Source organism: Gasterosteus aculeatus, chromosome 1 (assembly GCF_964276395.1).
Source record: "Gasterosteus aculeatus chromosome 1, fGasAcu3.hap1.1, whole genome shotgun sequence".
Lineage (NCBI taxonomy): Eukaryota > Metazoa > Chordata > Actinopteri > Perciformes > Gasterosteidae > Gasterosteus > Gasterosteus aculeatus.
The window spans coordinates 21,781,325-21,795,696 of record NC_135688.1 but is presented as its reverse complement, the minus strand read 5'-3'; the positions used below and the strand labels follow the sequence as shown (position 1 = coordinate 21,795,696).

The window sequence follows — 14,372 nt, the reverse complement described above, 5'->3', positions numbered from 1 at the left end:
CTTTTGGTGTGAACACACCATTATGGAGCCAAATCCAGGTCAAAAGTTGTGTTCATTTGAAAAACATGTGAACCTGAAAGTTAACGTTTTGTTGTTGATCATTAAAAAATACAACAATGTTATTTTTATTTTGAATACATTGTTGACACCAGTACTTGCCGCTTTTTCCGACGGTCCCAGGCCTCCTCTGCCGGCCAGCGCCGCAGAGTAGCGAGGACCTGTCCATCGCAGCTCGCAGCGTCAATTCATGACGGTATCACTTAAGTTGTTTATTTTGACATATTGCCATAAATCAGAACTGCAGATACCTACATTCCGAACAGTCGGCTGTCATTGATTTTTGAAGCTAAATTAAATGAAAGTCACTTCCAAGTTTGTTTAGAAAATATTTATTTCATGGAATGTACACTGTACAAAAGGCACTGAAGCACGAGAGATACAAGATCTTTTCCTGCAGCATCACTTTTTTAAAGATTTCCTTTCTCATGTCTGACGTAACTAAATGATTTCTTTCAAACCACGTAGATAATACTTTTCATATTAACAGCCTTTTTAAGGGGAAATACTCCAAATACGAACATACCTTCACTACTTTTTGGCTGCTTCCAAACTTAAATGTCTTTGCTAAACCTAGAAACATACAAACGCACAAAATCAACATAATACATTGATTTCACTTTCTGTAATTATTTAAGTCATCATGTAATCAATTAAAAGGCATGAATCTAAATCAATCAGCAACCACTTCTCATCAATATACAGGTCTGCAGTCTAATGTTAAATAGCTCCTGTCTTTTTAAAAATTTGCTTATAAATTATAACTTTAGTAGTTTACAAACATTTGTTGGTGTGCTGGAATTGTAAGCACATGTTGACAATATACATTTTAATCCATATGTTATGCTAGTCCACAACTTGAGGATAAAATATTGATCAGCAATATGAATGCCCTTTACATACATGATAGACGTCAATTATGTCCCTTCCTTTTTTGTACTTTCAATACTTTCAATTTACCTACCAGCATTTTCCGTTTCCTTCTCCACTTAAAACTCTTTTGAAAGGAAAATACGAACTTCAATTTTATAGAAACATTCAGAAAATCCAAAATGAAGTTAATTTCCAGAAAAGGCTATAAGATCGTATCGTGTAAATTTCTTGGTTGGTGGGTGGGTTCACCACCCTCAACCACACAGAAATAACTATTTGGATCTATCAAAAACTATTTGGATAGAAATCAATGTTCCACAGGTTCCATGGAACCTACTTACTTTCCCGCAAGTTCCATTACATGGCCAAATTTCTGTTTTTCACAACTGGTTTACGACCAAATACCTGCAAAATCAATGGCTTTCCCACCAACCTGAGCGGTACTAATAAACATGTAATGCGTAGATTTTCGAATGCCAACCTGTTTGACTAAGATAGTAGACATGGTAAACATATGTCTGGAGATCTTGTAAGATGTATTTATCTTTTCACCTTAGTCTGTCACATTATAGTGCCCATTTTCATGAAGCAATTTAACAGGGGGTGTCCCTACTTGTGAGAAATTACACTCATCTCAAGTCCCCCTCATTATCTTGCCACACCTGCCGTCCCCCTCCCCGGGTCTGTGCAAGTTGGCAGCCTCTGATGACGCTGTCAAGGCCCATTTGAATGTGAACTTGTTTGAGAACATTTGTTGAACACCTATTCAGTAAGTCCTCTGAGGGTCCGCCTCCTGGATATTTTGAACACCTATCAATTCATTACTTGACCTCTCGTATATTTTTTTCATGCATCATTTTTAGGGGTGTAACGATTCATTCACTGAATCGATTAATATTCCTACGATCCAACTGAATCGATCTGTGCTCCGCAAATCGGCATTCCGGACGACATATATCGATTACAAATCGATTGAAATGGTACATAATCGATTGTATCGATACTTGAAACTGCACATTGGATTTAAGTACAAAAACGGTATGGATGTGTGTTTGTTTGTTTTTAGCACTTTAGACACGTTAAACGTTACTCGATTCAGTCTGCCTGTCTGTGACGTCGTCAGTACGCAGCAGCAGCCGCGCGAAACTCGGAACAACAAGAAAACACAGCGTGGAGGAGACGACTGATAAACCTGATTTCCTTACAGGAAACAACAGGGATCTCAGAAACTTTGCCTGCACTGTCCAGTAGAGTTACTGAATCGATTTCAAGTCACTGAATCGAATCGTTCTAAATTAACCCAGATCGTCCATGAATCGAATCGGCAACCATGAATCGTGATTCGAATCGAATTGTTGTTAAAATGAATCGTTACACCCCTAATCATTTGATATTTAATATGCCTTGATTCATGTAATGGTAAAAGGTTTCAACAAACCAGTGACAATTCTATACATGAAAAGGTATTGGCTCTGAACAATTAAATGTCAATGCAGAAAAGATTAATAATTTCAATTTGTATAGTACCAATGGGATTTAAAAGATCATGTGAATTTTGCTAATTTGTCCAAAACATTCAACACTCAATATGCAGTCCCACAAGAATCCAATGTATCTTCATCAACCAACTATTCTGCTTTTGCTTCTCACTCTGTGTGAATGTGTGTGTATTGTCTATGTTCACTCTTAAGATAATGGAAACAAGTTTGCTGAAATATTGGAAGGGACTTTTTTGCCCTCCCAAAATATTTAAAGGGATATGTCTCTACTATCCGTATGCATTGTGCCAGTAATGTAGTTGTTGTTGCAAAACATCCATCAAGGGGCCCTTTCCACAAATTTCTCAGGGCCCCCTGCATTTGCATGATTTTACCTTTCCTAATAGAGTCTGGGAGAGGTGGCAGCCCAAGTCCAAATGGTTGACATTTAGATTTAGCCATTGTGAGCATGTTAGCATTTAGCTGAAAGCATTTCTGCGCAGACAGGGTCACAAGCATAGCTGTGGGGTCATGGTTTTCTTATCTTACAGGCAGCCTCTGGATTCAATTTGATTTGGTTTGCTATGTAATGCGCATGTAGAACTGCATTACTCTGACTTCACCATTGACAACATCAAAAGGAGAGATGCTATTGGTTATTCAATCATCCATAAAATGATATTCACAGTGTAGTGAATGCATCGGAGTAAATCCATGCAAGCACAGGGAGAATATGTAAACTGAATACAGCCTATGGGTTGGTGTTTGTCCCAAGGGGTATTCTAATTGAAGTTGTATACCCAAATGTGTGGTTCATAATCTGGAAATGCTCTTACTACATGATTAAACTTCATTGTATCCAACAAAAAAATTCAAAAAAAAAAAATCTGATCATAGCATATATTAAGTCACAAACACATGGTTTTTTTTACTTTGGTTTAGAAAAATAAGATGACAGATCAGGGGAAAGGAGCTGGTCTTGAATATCTGTGGATCTATTGCATCATCAGTATTCTCAGTATTCACAACGAGAAATTGATCACTGACATGTAATTGAATTTTGATTAAATTTACGAGTAAACTTAAATTATTTTGTAATCATTGTTTTGGCCATCAGCTATATCTGATGTGACAACATTGCACACATTATTGCAATGCTAAAGTCTGAAATTAGGTCCACAGATTTAAAAAAAAAAAAAATCCCAAAACATGAGCCGTCATCCAAACACATTATTTATCACACTAGTGTGGTGGGGTTGATATGCAAACAACCACATTAAGTATAACAGTTCTAAGTTGCAGGGAGGAAGTAGCTCTGTAAACTGTGATGGTTGTTTGTGGCCTAAAGATTATGTTATCTTAATAGTCTATTAATAAACAATTTGTTCACACTAAATTCCCTAGAAGCTTTTCTCCCTGTTGGCTAGGCCTCCCAACCAACACAGATGGATATGTTGATGATCAACGTTGATGATTGACAGGAGTAATACTCTGAATGTTGCACTAGGCTATCCAACTATCTTATAAATATTTAATTCTGATTGATTGGAGGAAGAAACTGAAGCAGTCTGAAGCAGCACCTATATCTGATAGACATTTTAATTTCAAATCTTAAGAAACATATTTAGATTCATCAAACTAAATCAAGTACGTCCTGACAAAAATATCTACCCCATTTTTATTATCCCCAAAACTCCGAACTAGCATTCCTACTCCATTCTGTCGCTGCCATCACCATTTATCTGCACCACACAATCCTTGTTCAAAGACTCCTTTGAGTGGGTTGTGTCAAAGTGCTGGGTGCTCACCATGTATCTTCCCCGAGCATCCATCCCTAAGGCAGGGACAAAGCGGCGGTCGAACTGGATTTCTTGGCGCAGGTAAGAGGTCCTCTTCTGGCAGGAGTCACCAGTTCCCTCCTGCAAGGCTGACAGAAAGACCACCAACTCAAAGTGGTTGGATGTGCCCTCACACAGAGTGGGATATAGGGGACTTTGGCGGTCCAGGGGGTGGTAAAAGGTGAGTGGGAAAATGAAGAAAGGACAGGGCTGCTGTCCTAGTTGATCCAAGTGGAAGTCCAGAGAGGTCTGGTGCAGAGCCTGACCTTCATGTTCCTTATAGAGCACAGCACTCACTTTTACATCCACCAGAGGTCGCTGCAGCATGTTGGTGGCTCGCAGCATGAGGCACATCTGCCCCTGGTATTGCCCCACCACTGCCTGAGGGCTGAACTGGATAGCTCCTGCTCTCTTCTGGGGACGTGCAATCTTGGCAACGAATGCACCTGAAGGTTAGGAGAATTTTATATAATCAAGAGATGTTTTTACTATCATATTTTGCTTAAAAAATATTTTTCTCATGCAGCTAAAGACCTCACGCTCTGGCCAGTCGGTAATACAACAGAATGTTCTTCAGACATATTCGTTGAGTATGTCCCCTCATTATGGCGTATTACTTTTGGACGAACCTTTGAGCGGCTCCATAATAATTACAGTTTCCCAGGCTTTTCTTTCCAACCATGAACGTCGGGGCGAGAGAAATACTATTAATATTTGTAGGAGATCAAAATGGTCTAATAATGACATCACTGTAGACAGAGGCTGTATGGGTAGACCTGTTGGAGGGAGGGGAATCAAACAAGAACTAGAACTAGGTCTGTGCACCGCAGACTGTCAGACTCTGCTGCGGTAAAATGAGAAATTTTCTAAAGGGGAAATAGGGTGCTTCAAATCCCTGCGGGTTTGTTGCACAGGAACAGCCAAAATAAACACCAAATTGTGATTTTATTATGATTTAAGCGACAGCTCCACATTGTTAAAATACTTTATTAGAAGTCCTTAATTTAGAAACTGCTTAAGTAAAATTGCAGAGTTTAATATTTTTCAATACAACATTAAACTAGTGTTAATTCTGATACAGCAGTGTGTAGTAGTTGATGGAAATGGTGATACTTTATCTAGTAATACAAAAACTTTATTAAAATTATCAGAAAAATGTGATAATGGCTTTTTAAAAGTAGTCAGTTTTTTAAAATGATTTGCTGAAAAAATATTGAAAGGGAAAGCTTTGAGACTAATTATAAAAGAACTTTTCAATCATAGACTTTGATTTGATCCTACCATATATATGCAATTCCATGGGTTGCCCAGCAGATGTCACACAATTAAGTATTCAAAGTGGCTCAGTATTTCATCAACTTATAAGGTTACTAACAACAGATAGTACACTCTTTCAATGTAATAATTGACCAATATTTAACCCAACAGCAAACCTTTCAAGATCCTCTCCATGCTATGTGTCAAGATATGGCAAGGGGTTTAATAGATAAGTGAACTGGTGTGTAAGAATTGATGTATCCTGTAGATACACGCTCTACAACATCAGGAGAATACGTCCTCTTCTCACTCAGAAGGCTGCCCAGGTACTGATTCAGGCTCTTGTCATCTCACGCCTGGACTACTGCGTCTCCCTGCCACCGCCATTCGACCTTTGCAGCTCATCCAGAATGCAGCAGCTCGACTGGTCTTTAACCTTCCGAAATTCACACTACTCCACTCCTCCGCTCTCTTCACTGGCTACCGGTGGCTGCCCGCATCCAATTCAAAACATTCATGCTCACGTACCATGCTGTGAATGGATCGGGTCCAGCTTACATTCAGGAGATGGTCAAACCCTACATCCCGGCCCACACTCTCCGCTCTGCATCTGCAAAACTGCTCGTCCCTCCCTCACTTAGAGCAAAACACTCGACTAGATCACGACTCTTTGGTGGAAATGGTGGAACGAGCTCTCTGAAGACACCAGGACCGCAGAGAGCCTTCACATCTTCCACCGCAAACTAAAGACACACCTCTTCAGACTCTACCTCGACTAAAAGACTAACAAATTGTAGCACTTAAATTGTGCTTGTAAAGCCACTCATCTATAGCAAATTGTAAATTGGCTTATTTGAGGAAACTGCACTTTCTTGTTTCTTGTTCATCTGAGTTTGTACCCCTATGGTTGAATGCACTTATTGTAAGTCGCTTTGGATAAAAGCGTCAGCTAAATGACATGTAATGTAAACGTTAACACAAATTGGTAAGCTAAGAGACTTTGATTTAAAACCCAAACAACCCACAGTTATTAAAATATAATGTCCTGAAAACAATTTTCTTAAAATGTTCTTACCTGTTTGGTCATTTGTCTTAGTTTTAGTTCCAGTTTTGCTCCAAATGGGTGCATTCAATATGCAATTGAGACTATGACCTTCACTTTTGTAGGGAGAAGGTTTTACAAATAAGACTCATACCTGTGATGAATGCTTCCAGCATGAGACCCAGCAGCATTTGCACAGCCAGCAGTGCTATGGCACTGGGACAGTCACCACTTGGGAACATTGTGCCATAGCCAATGGTCAGCTGTGTTTCCAGGGAAAAGGAAAAAGCAGCAGTAAAACTTGTTATGTGCTTCACACAAACCACATGCCCCTGTGGGGGGGCATCATGGTCCTGCACAGCCAGGTCTCCATTTAGGTGGGCCAGCAAGTACCACATACAGGCAAACAGCAGCCAATGGGCCAGGAAGGAGGAGCAGAAGGCCAGAAGGACCCATCTCCAGCGCAGACCCACCAACAGTCCCCAGAGGTCCTGTAGGGCGAGCAACCAGGCTCTGCCCAAGGCCCCGCGCCAAGAGCCTGAAGAGCACAGAGGTGGGCGAAGGGCACAGTGTCCGTCTTTGGTGACCAGGCGTTGGCGGGGTGGAGAGGACAAAAGAGGAGAGGAGGAAGCCTTTCCATCTAGATTGATGCTGTTGGATTTGGTTGTCATGGTTGGAGGTGGATCTAAAGCCCTAAATAGAAATGTTAAAAACAGAGACAGGATCGTTAATAAGATGATCTCAGTAAATATAAATATTAGTGTTGTATATTTGTGTCCAGTGCAAGGGAATATGAAATAGTATTGTCATTGATTGAAGGAGTGGCTGCACAAGAAACATCTCTGTTACCTGGCAAAACTATGAGAAACTAAGTTTCCATAACTTAGAAAGATAGATTATAGGCTTATTGTCAGCATCTTAATCTATCATGAGGATTGTACAGTACAGTAGTACAGTAGTACAGTACAGGTCATTTAGCAGACGCTTTTATCCAAAGCGACTTACATTACACTTTAAACCCATGGCTTTTTCACATTTTGCCTGGGGAGCAATTAGGGGTTAGGTGTCTTGCTCAGGGACACTTCGACATGGAACATGGGGCAGCTTGGATTCGAACCACCAACCTTGTGCTTCCCAGCAAACCTTCCCAGCACACCTTCTCTAACCCCTGCGCCACGACGACCCCCATGATGATTGCTATCATATGTGCTGAGCATGTTCTAGCAAAGGTGGAAAAATGTCAGAGATATTTATAAATTGAGTCCAATGTCAACCCCAAGTCTTGTACTTTAATCACAAACAAGAGTAGTAGGAACTGTGCCGATAATGACTTTTACATATTGTTTAGAATGTGTATTTAATATAAATGAATTATTATATCATTTAAAATTTACTCATATTTGGGATTAATAATAGATCTAGGTTAGCCTTCACCAAACCAGAAGAAACTGATATCTTTATATTTCTTAAGTCTACTGGAACTGTTCCATTAAATCCCAAGGTTAAATTGTATTTACAGTTTCTAATTCAAACTTGAATTATATGTAGAGGAACGCGAAGCACCAGATGCATGCGAAGGCAGTCTTGACAGGCAGACAGCTAGAACCCTGTACTTGTCAGAGTTTCTATTTCTATGTCAATATTGTTGCCAGGAGATTAGAGCAGGTCCCAGCTGGGAATCTTTCTGAGGAACACAGCAACATGCAGAGTAGGAATGCATCTTTCATCTGCAGGGCGCTTTAAACTTACTGCTTACGGCTCTCCACTCAGCTTGTTGCCCAATTACAATATGTATTCATTAGTAGTTTACGCATGCATTTATTATGCACTTGCAACTTCTTCTAATGCATTTGTTGAAAACTTTGCAAAGCTTTCAAATACAAAAAGTAGGGAGATTGTGAGACTTAATGGTATCGACAAGATGAGTGACGTTAACATTATAGAAGTAGTTTTATAACATCATAGATTAGCAATAGAAAACAACACACCCTTGAATGTTTAAACTAAATTAAAGTCTAATAATACAAACAATAGTTATGTGTTTTGGAAAAAAACGTTCAGTAGTTATTAACTAGGGACAGCAGAATAAAAAATTCATTTTAACACCAATTTACAGAGTTTTTTTTCAGGGACATACGCTGAAACAATACTACGATGTACTATTAATCAGTTAAATGTGTTTTCAATTTGGTTAAAAGGCTTCAAGCAGTGGCCCGAGAACAAATTCAGCAGGAGAGACATGTGCTGGTTGGGAAGTCATTGTACTAGTGTGGCGGATACTCATCGGTCACCACAACATGTTTTTTCTAATTAAACGTAATTTGGGGGCATTATTTTCACTTCAAAAACCAAACAGCTATTTCAAATAAGTAGCGCATAAATTTAATTTTGCAGATATCTCATTGTGTCAGTCGTCACCACACTGGCTGTAAGAATATAAGTACATACAACAGGATCTAAATGCAATACAATGCTTCTATATGAGCACTGATCTAAGTTTATATAATTTTGTGTGTGTATATGTGAGGGGACATTGGCCTACATGTACTTTGTAGTTGGGGAAAGATGATCGTTCTAGTGAAAACTAAACATAACGTTGCTAAATGTTAAACCAAGGCCACCATCTGTCCACATTGACCTTAACCAATCTTAAATATTTTAATTAATTTTATATTGTATATAGCATATACAATAAAGATTAATTACTAAGATAACTATCGCTTAATAAATGAAGAGGAAAACATTTTCTAACAAAATTGTTTATAATGAATTGGAAGGGGAATATTCCCCTATGACAAATAATTTGCAGAAGGAAATCAGTAGTATATGACTTGATATTTTAGAAGACAAGGTAGTTGCTTGTGAGTTAAGTGATTAAAATCAGAGAAAAAGTACTCTAATAAACCCAGTATTTGATCACTTTCACATACTGTATGCACTGATGTTTAACTATGTGTAAATGTGGCAAAAAACTTTTTAACAACTTGAAGCATTATTCCATAAAACATTAAACGCATTAAGTTTTTTTCAGTATTTTTTCAGTATTTCCTCCTTTTCCTTAACAACTCACAAAGAACACTTTGTAATAGTAAAGTCCCTCCGGCTGGGAGAATATGTCTTACTGTAGTTATAATGATTGCTACACGTGACAATGTCTAGTCAGCCATTTTCCTGTCTCTAAGCTATCTGTGGTAAGAGAGCAAGTTTGTGGAAGTGTCTCCTTGTTGCTTACTCGGAGGGGTGCAGAGGGGTTTATGTAACATTGAGTCTACAGCTGTTCACTTATATCCCTGTTAACGGCACTGCATCAAAAACTGTAAATATCTTTAAAAGGAAACACATCTATTTGATCATGTGGTATTGTGGTAATAATACGTATTGTGTTTGCCTTGACTTTCAGATGCCCTTGTGACAATGCTTGTTATCTAAAGCTGCATTAGCAACTGTCAGATTACCACCTATCAATTCTAGAAGTGTTTTGGCTGATAAAAATAGTTAGTAAACTGTTTCTTAACAGCATTCTTTGTAGTTTACAAAGTCTATACATTGATCCACCCAAATCCTGACAAATCTATGGATCCTATAAGTTACATTGCTCAGGGTACTTAAGAGATCCTGATCAGATTTCGGTTGATTATTCACTCATTCTCTTGATATCAGTGCTTTATTTCTGCCTAAAAGAAAATTGTGGAATTTGTACTCACCTAGAGCTTCAGTGTGGGATAAAGACGGCCCTCTGATCTTTTTCACCTTAAAGCTGGTCTGGGTCTCCCTAATGGGTAAAGGAGTCGAGGCAGATAGAAAGGCTGCCACAAGGTCTTTGGAGTATGGGATGTTAAATCCCAGAGGAATCCCGTTCAGAAACTGCTAGTTCCACTCAAAATAGATTTTTCTCAGTGTAGCAGCCAGATTTAGCACGGTGCAATCAGCTCCTCCGATCTTCAGCTTCCAGCTCCAGGACGAGGATGATTCAATTGGTCACATTACCCTGCATGGAGCCTATTAGTGTTCCCGGAAGACAGAAGACAGAGGGAGGGGGAAAAGAACAACACCTTGTCACAGTTCATTCAAAGAGCTGCTTGTTGCTGGTTGGTGTCCTGCTGCTGCTGCTGTTAGAAATTGGGATTGCTGATTAGGCAGTGCATCTGTGTGTATAAAATGTGCATGCATGCAAGTATTTTCTGGAATCCTTATGTTTTGTTCATCTTTTCTCTCCCTTATTTTTTCTGTTTTCTATTCAATTGTGTTGAACAGATCCTAAAGCTTGTTGAGAGAAATATAATTTAATTGGCATTTGACTGGCATTTAGTGTACAGTGTACATGTTAAAAGTCAACACTGATTTTTGAGCAGCAGGACAGCAGTTTTGGTAGGTCTTTAAGCCTGTTACTTAATATTCACTGCAGATTTGGTTCAAAAAGGCTGTTTCTTCTTATCATTTGGTCATCATTCCCATTGGTAATAATACGGATCATATGAATGTGTTTTTCATGATTTTTTTTTTCAAGCACCATAATTTTTGTATCACACATTACTTATTTTGCAAATGAAAGCAAACTGTGAGGAACTATCTCAAACTACACAAAAAGCCATCTGGATTGCTGAAATGTCCACACTAGTATTTTCCAATTTGTTTGTAAAGATCTCTGTCCACACTGAAATATTTACCAAATACAGAGCACATACTCTTTTCCTAGTTTTTGGGTGGCAAATAACAGGCAGGATATGTTAAAGCGGTTCAGTCTCTTTCTGTCACCTACAGTGTGGTTTAATACAGCCAAACCAATTCCCTTATTGCTTTTTTTTTACAACCTAATGAGCATTACATTGCAATGTCATCATGACTCCAAAAGAATCAACTATTTCCTAATCATATTGTTGTTATATGATCTTATTTTCCCCCAAAAAACTGGTAGAGGTGCAGGTAAATGTTAATGTTTCAATCTGTATTGGGTCAGGTATAGGCATACTGACAGGTATGTTTTGTTTCATAAAAGCATTTGGATGTGACAGAAAAGTTATCTTAACTTTACATAACCTGTGTGGGCATGCTTAAATCATTTTTCCAAAAGCTCCATTAACAAACTAATACAATTCATACATCTACTAACTCTTCAGGTCACTTTAAATAAGCTCTTTGCCAGAATCCTGTTTGTGGACTTCAACACTATCCTCCAGTCTCTGCTGCAGGACAAACACGCCCAGCTGCTGGTGCCCGACTCCGACTGCAAGTGGATCACAGATTTCCTGTCGGACACTTGTGAAACATGTCTCAGCCTCTCGGACCATAAGCACCGGTTCCCCTCAAGGGCTGCGTTCTTTCCCCTTCGTTCACCTGCGAGTGGGAATCTAACCATCTGGTGACCTGGTGCAATCAAAACAATTTGGAGCTTAACGCTCTGAAGACAGTGGAGATGGTAGTGGATTTCAGGAAGGAAGCAGCCCTACCAGCCCTGTTAGTCAACCTGCCAAAGACAATGACGGTGCACTTACACTCCCATCATTAAGTCCATTCTATCTGGTATGTTGCAGCCCCAGCCAAGGACAAGGTCATTCGCTCTGCAGAGAGGGTGATTGGCTGCCGCCTCTCACCCCGGACAAAAACAGTTTGTGTTCCTTCCGTCTAGTAGTAGGCTGAGGTCCATCAAGACCAAGACCTCACGCCACACAAACAGTTTCTTCCCGTCGGCAGTCGGGCTTTGTTCAAAAGACTCAGTCATCCAAACTTACCGGTCAGTCCTTTGCACATCCCCTCATCATTGTTGGAATGCATTAAGCATTCCAAGTATTGTTCTTCGAATCTGTAACGCACCAGATTCCGGCGGAGTTTGGTATATACCTAGGCCTCTCGTAGTTGTTCTACAGCCGCAGGCACCAACGGCAGGGAGTATCGGTACTTAATGGTGGTGGCGTTCAACCCCCTATAATCAATACATGGTCGAAGCCCGCCATCCTCCTTCTTCACAAAGAAGAAGCTCGACGCTGCGGGTGATGTGGAGGGGGGAATGAAACCCTTGGCGAGAGCCTCTTCCACATAATTCTCCATGGCCTGTGATTCTGGCAAAGATAGGGGAAAGATCCTACCTCGGGGTAGAGTAGCTCCTGACATCAGGTCTATGGCACAGTCCCCTGGTCTGTGTGGTGGCAAGCATTCGGCGCTCGTCTTGCTGAATACCGCTGTGAGATCCAGGTAGACAGAGGGAACCCCTGGTGGGGCCGCGGCGGCTGGGCTCCTGATGGTGGCTGCTCTAATGGGTTTAACCAGGCACTGGGAGACACACTTGTCGCTCCAACGGAGCAATTCATTATTGGTCCAGGAAATCTGTGGTTCGTGGAAAGCCAGCCATGGCAAGCCTAAGATAACTTCATTCGTTATGTCGTCAATAACTAGCAAAGATAGTCTTTCAGAGTGCAAAACACCCACAACCAGGGTAACCGGGACTGTAGCCTGCGAGATGAGACCTGACCCGAGAGGCTGATTGTTAATGGCCGTAATCGGGAGCGGCGGAGAGCAGGGCGACGTAGCTAGTTGAAGATGTTGCACTAGACGTCGACTAATGAAATTCCCTGCAGACCCTGAGTCTACTAATGCTGGAACGGTTACTCGCCCCTTACTCCCGATGATAGTGACCGACAACAGACATTGGTGCGAGGAAATGTTGGGACAGAGAAGCGTGCTCACAGTCAGTGGTTGACCTCTGGTTCCCCGATGCGGGCAGGTGTTCCGGTAGTGTCCAGTCCTCCCGCAGTAGAAGCATAAACCCTCAACCCTCAGTCGCTCGCGCTCCTCTGGAGACAGTCGAGTCCCCCCGCGTTGCATTGGCTCTCCCTCCGAACCAGGAGCAGCCGCGGAGGTGGAGTGTGGGAGGCCCCTGGAATGATGACCCTCCCCGCTCCTGGAGCTCTTTTCCTGCTGTCTCTCTCTCCTGCGACGGTCGAGTTGAGCGGCCAGACTGATGAGGCCCTCAAGGGTATTACCCCAGTCCCTGTTCACCAGTTCGTCCTTAAGAGAGTCACCAAGGCTATGATAAAAGGTGGTGATCAGAGCAGACTCCTCCAATCTGCTCTCTGCCACCAGGGTCCTGAAGTCTATAGCAAAATCAGCCACCGCCCGTTGTCCCTGGCGCAGCTTCAAGAGGCGGCTGGCAGCCTCCTGCACACTATAGGGGTGATCAAACACCTGTCTTAGCTGTTGCATGAACCTCTCATGGTCTGAACAGACAGGATTCTGTTGGCCCCACACTGCAGTGGCCCACTCTAAAGCTCTCCCTGTGAGCCTAGAGATAATAAAGGCCACCCTGAAATAAACTGTGGAGCCTGTAATTCAAACACCAGGGAGCACTGGGTCAGGAAACCTCTGCAGGACTCGGGGCTACCGTCATAACGCTGAGGTGGCGCTAGATGAGGTGCTGACTGCGGTATTGCCGGTGCGGGGTTTTCCATGGCAGCAGAAACTCCGGCTGAAGCAGTATGGGCGGCCGCCCGCGCGGACGTATGCTCCGCGTGCTGCTTGAGCTCCTGAAGAGCTGCTGCTAGGGTGTTTAAGGCTTCCCCGATTTGGCCGAGTCGTTGGCCCTGCTCGGTTTGGACCGCGGCTAGATGCTCAATGACCTGAGGCATACTGGGGTCTCCTCCAGTCTGCTGATCCGGGTCGGACGTTTCCACCGGCGAGGGAAACGCTGCGCCTCTGCTGAGTCTGGTTGGGTCCGGTGAACAGGCAGGGGTCGAAAGCCGGGAGCGCGGAGGTAGGCAGAGGTACCGTCGAGGGTCAGGCTGGCGTGAACGAGGTCTGGGACAAAGGACAGGTCAATAACAGGTAGGCAGAAAC

The 14,372-nt window shown here is 41.8% G+C and overlaps 1 protein-coding gene across 1 annotated transcript; it reads right to left on the bottom strand.

Moving 5' to 3' along the window:
- Positions 1-373: 373 nt before the first annotated feature.
- kcnj13 (potassium inwardly rectifying channel subfamily J member 13) lies at positions 374-10,491 on the bottom strand. Its single transcript, XM_040194451.2, has 3 exons — positions 10,250-10,491; positions 6,700-7,238; positions 374-4,692 (listed from the first exon to the last, which is right to left on the bottom strand). The coding sequence occupies exons 2-3, from the start codon at positions 7,214-7,216 to the stop codon at positions 4,118-4,120; spliced, it is 1,092 nt and encodes a 363-aa protein (XP_040050385.1). The 5' UTR covers positions 7,217-7,238; positions 10,250-10,491; the 3' UTR covers positions 374-4,117.
- Positions 10,492-14,372: the final 3,881 nt, after the last annotated feature.

Coding starts and splice junctions, on each gene's coding strand:
- kcnj13 (XM_040194451.2), bottom strand. CDS start 7,216: ATGACAACCAAATCCAACAGCATCAATCTAGATGGAAAGGCTTCCTCC. Junction 4,693..6,699: donor GCTGGAAGCATTCATCACAG/GTATGAGTCTTA, acceptor CCTAACCTTCAG/GTGCATTCGTTGCCAAGATT.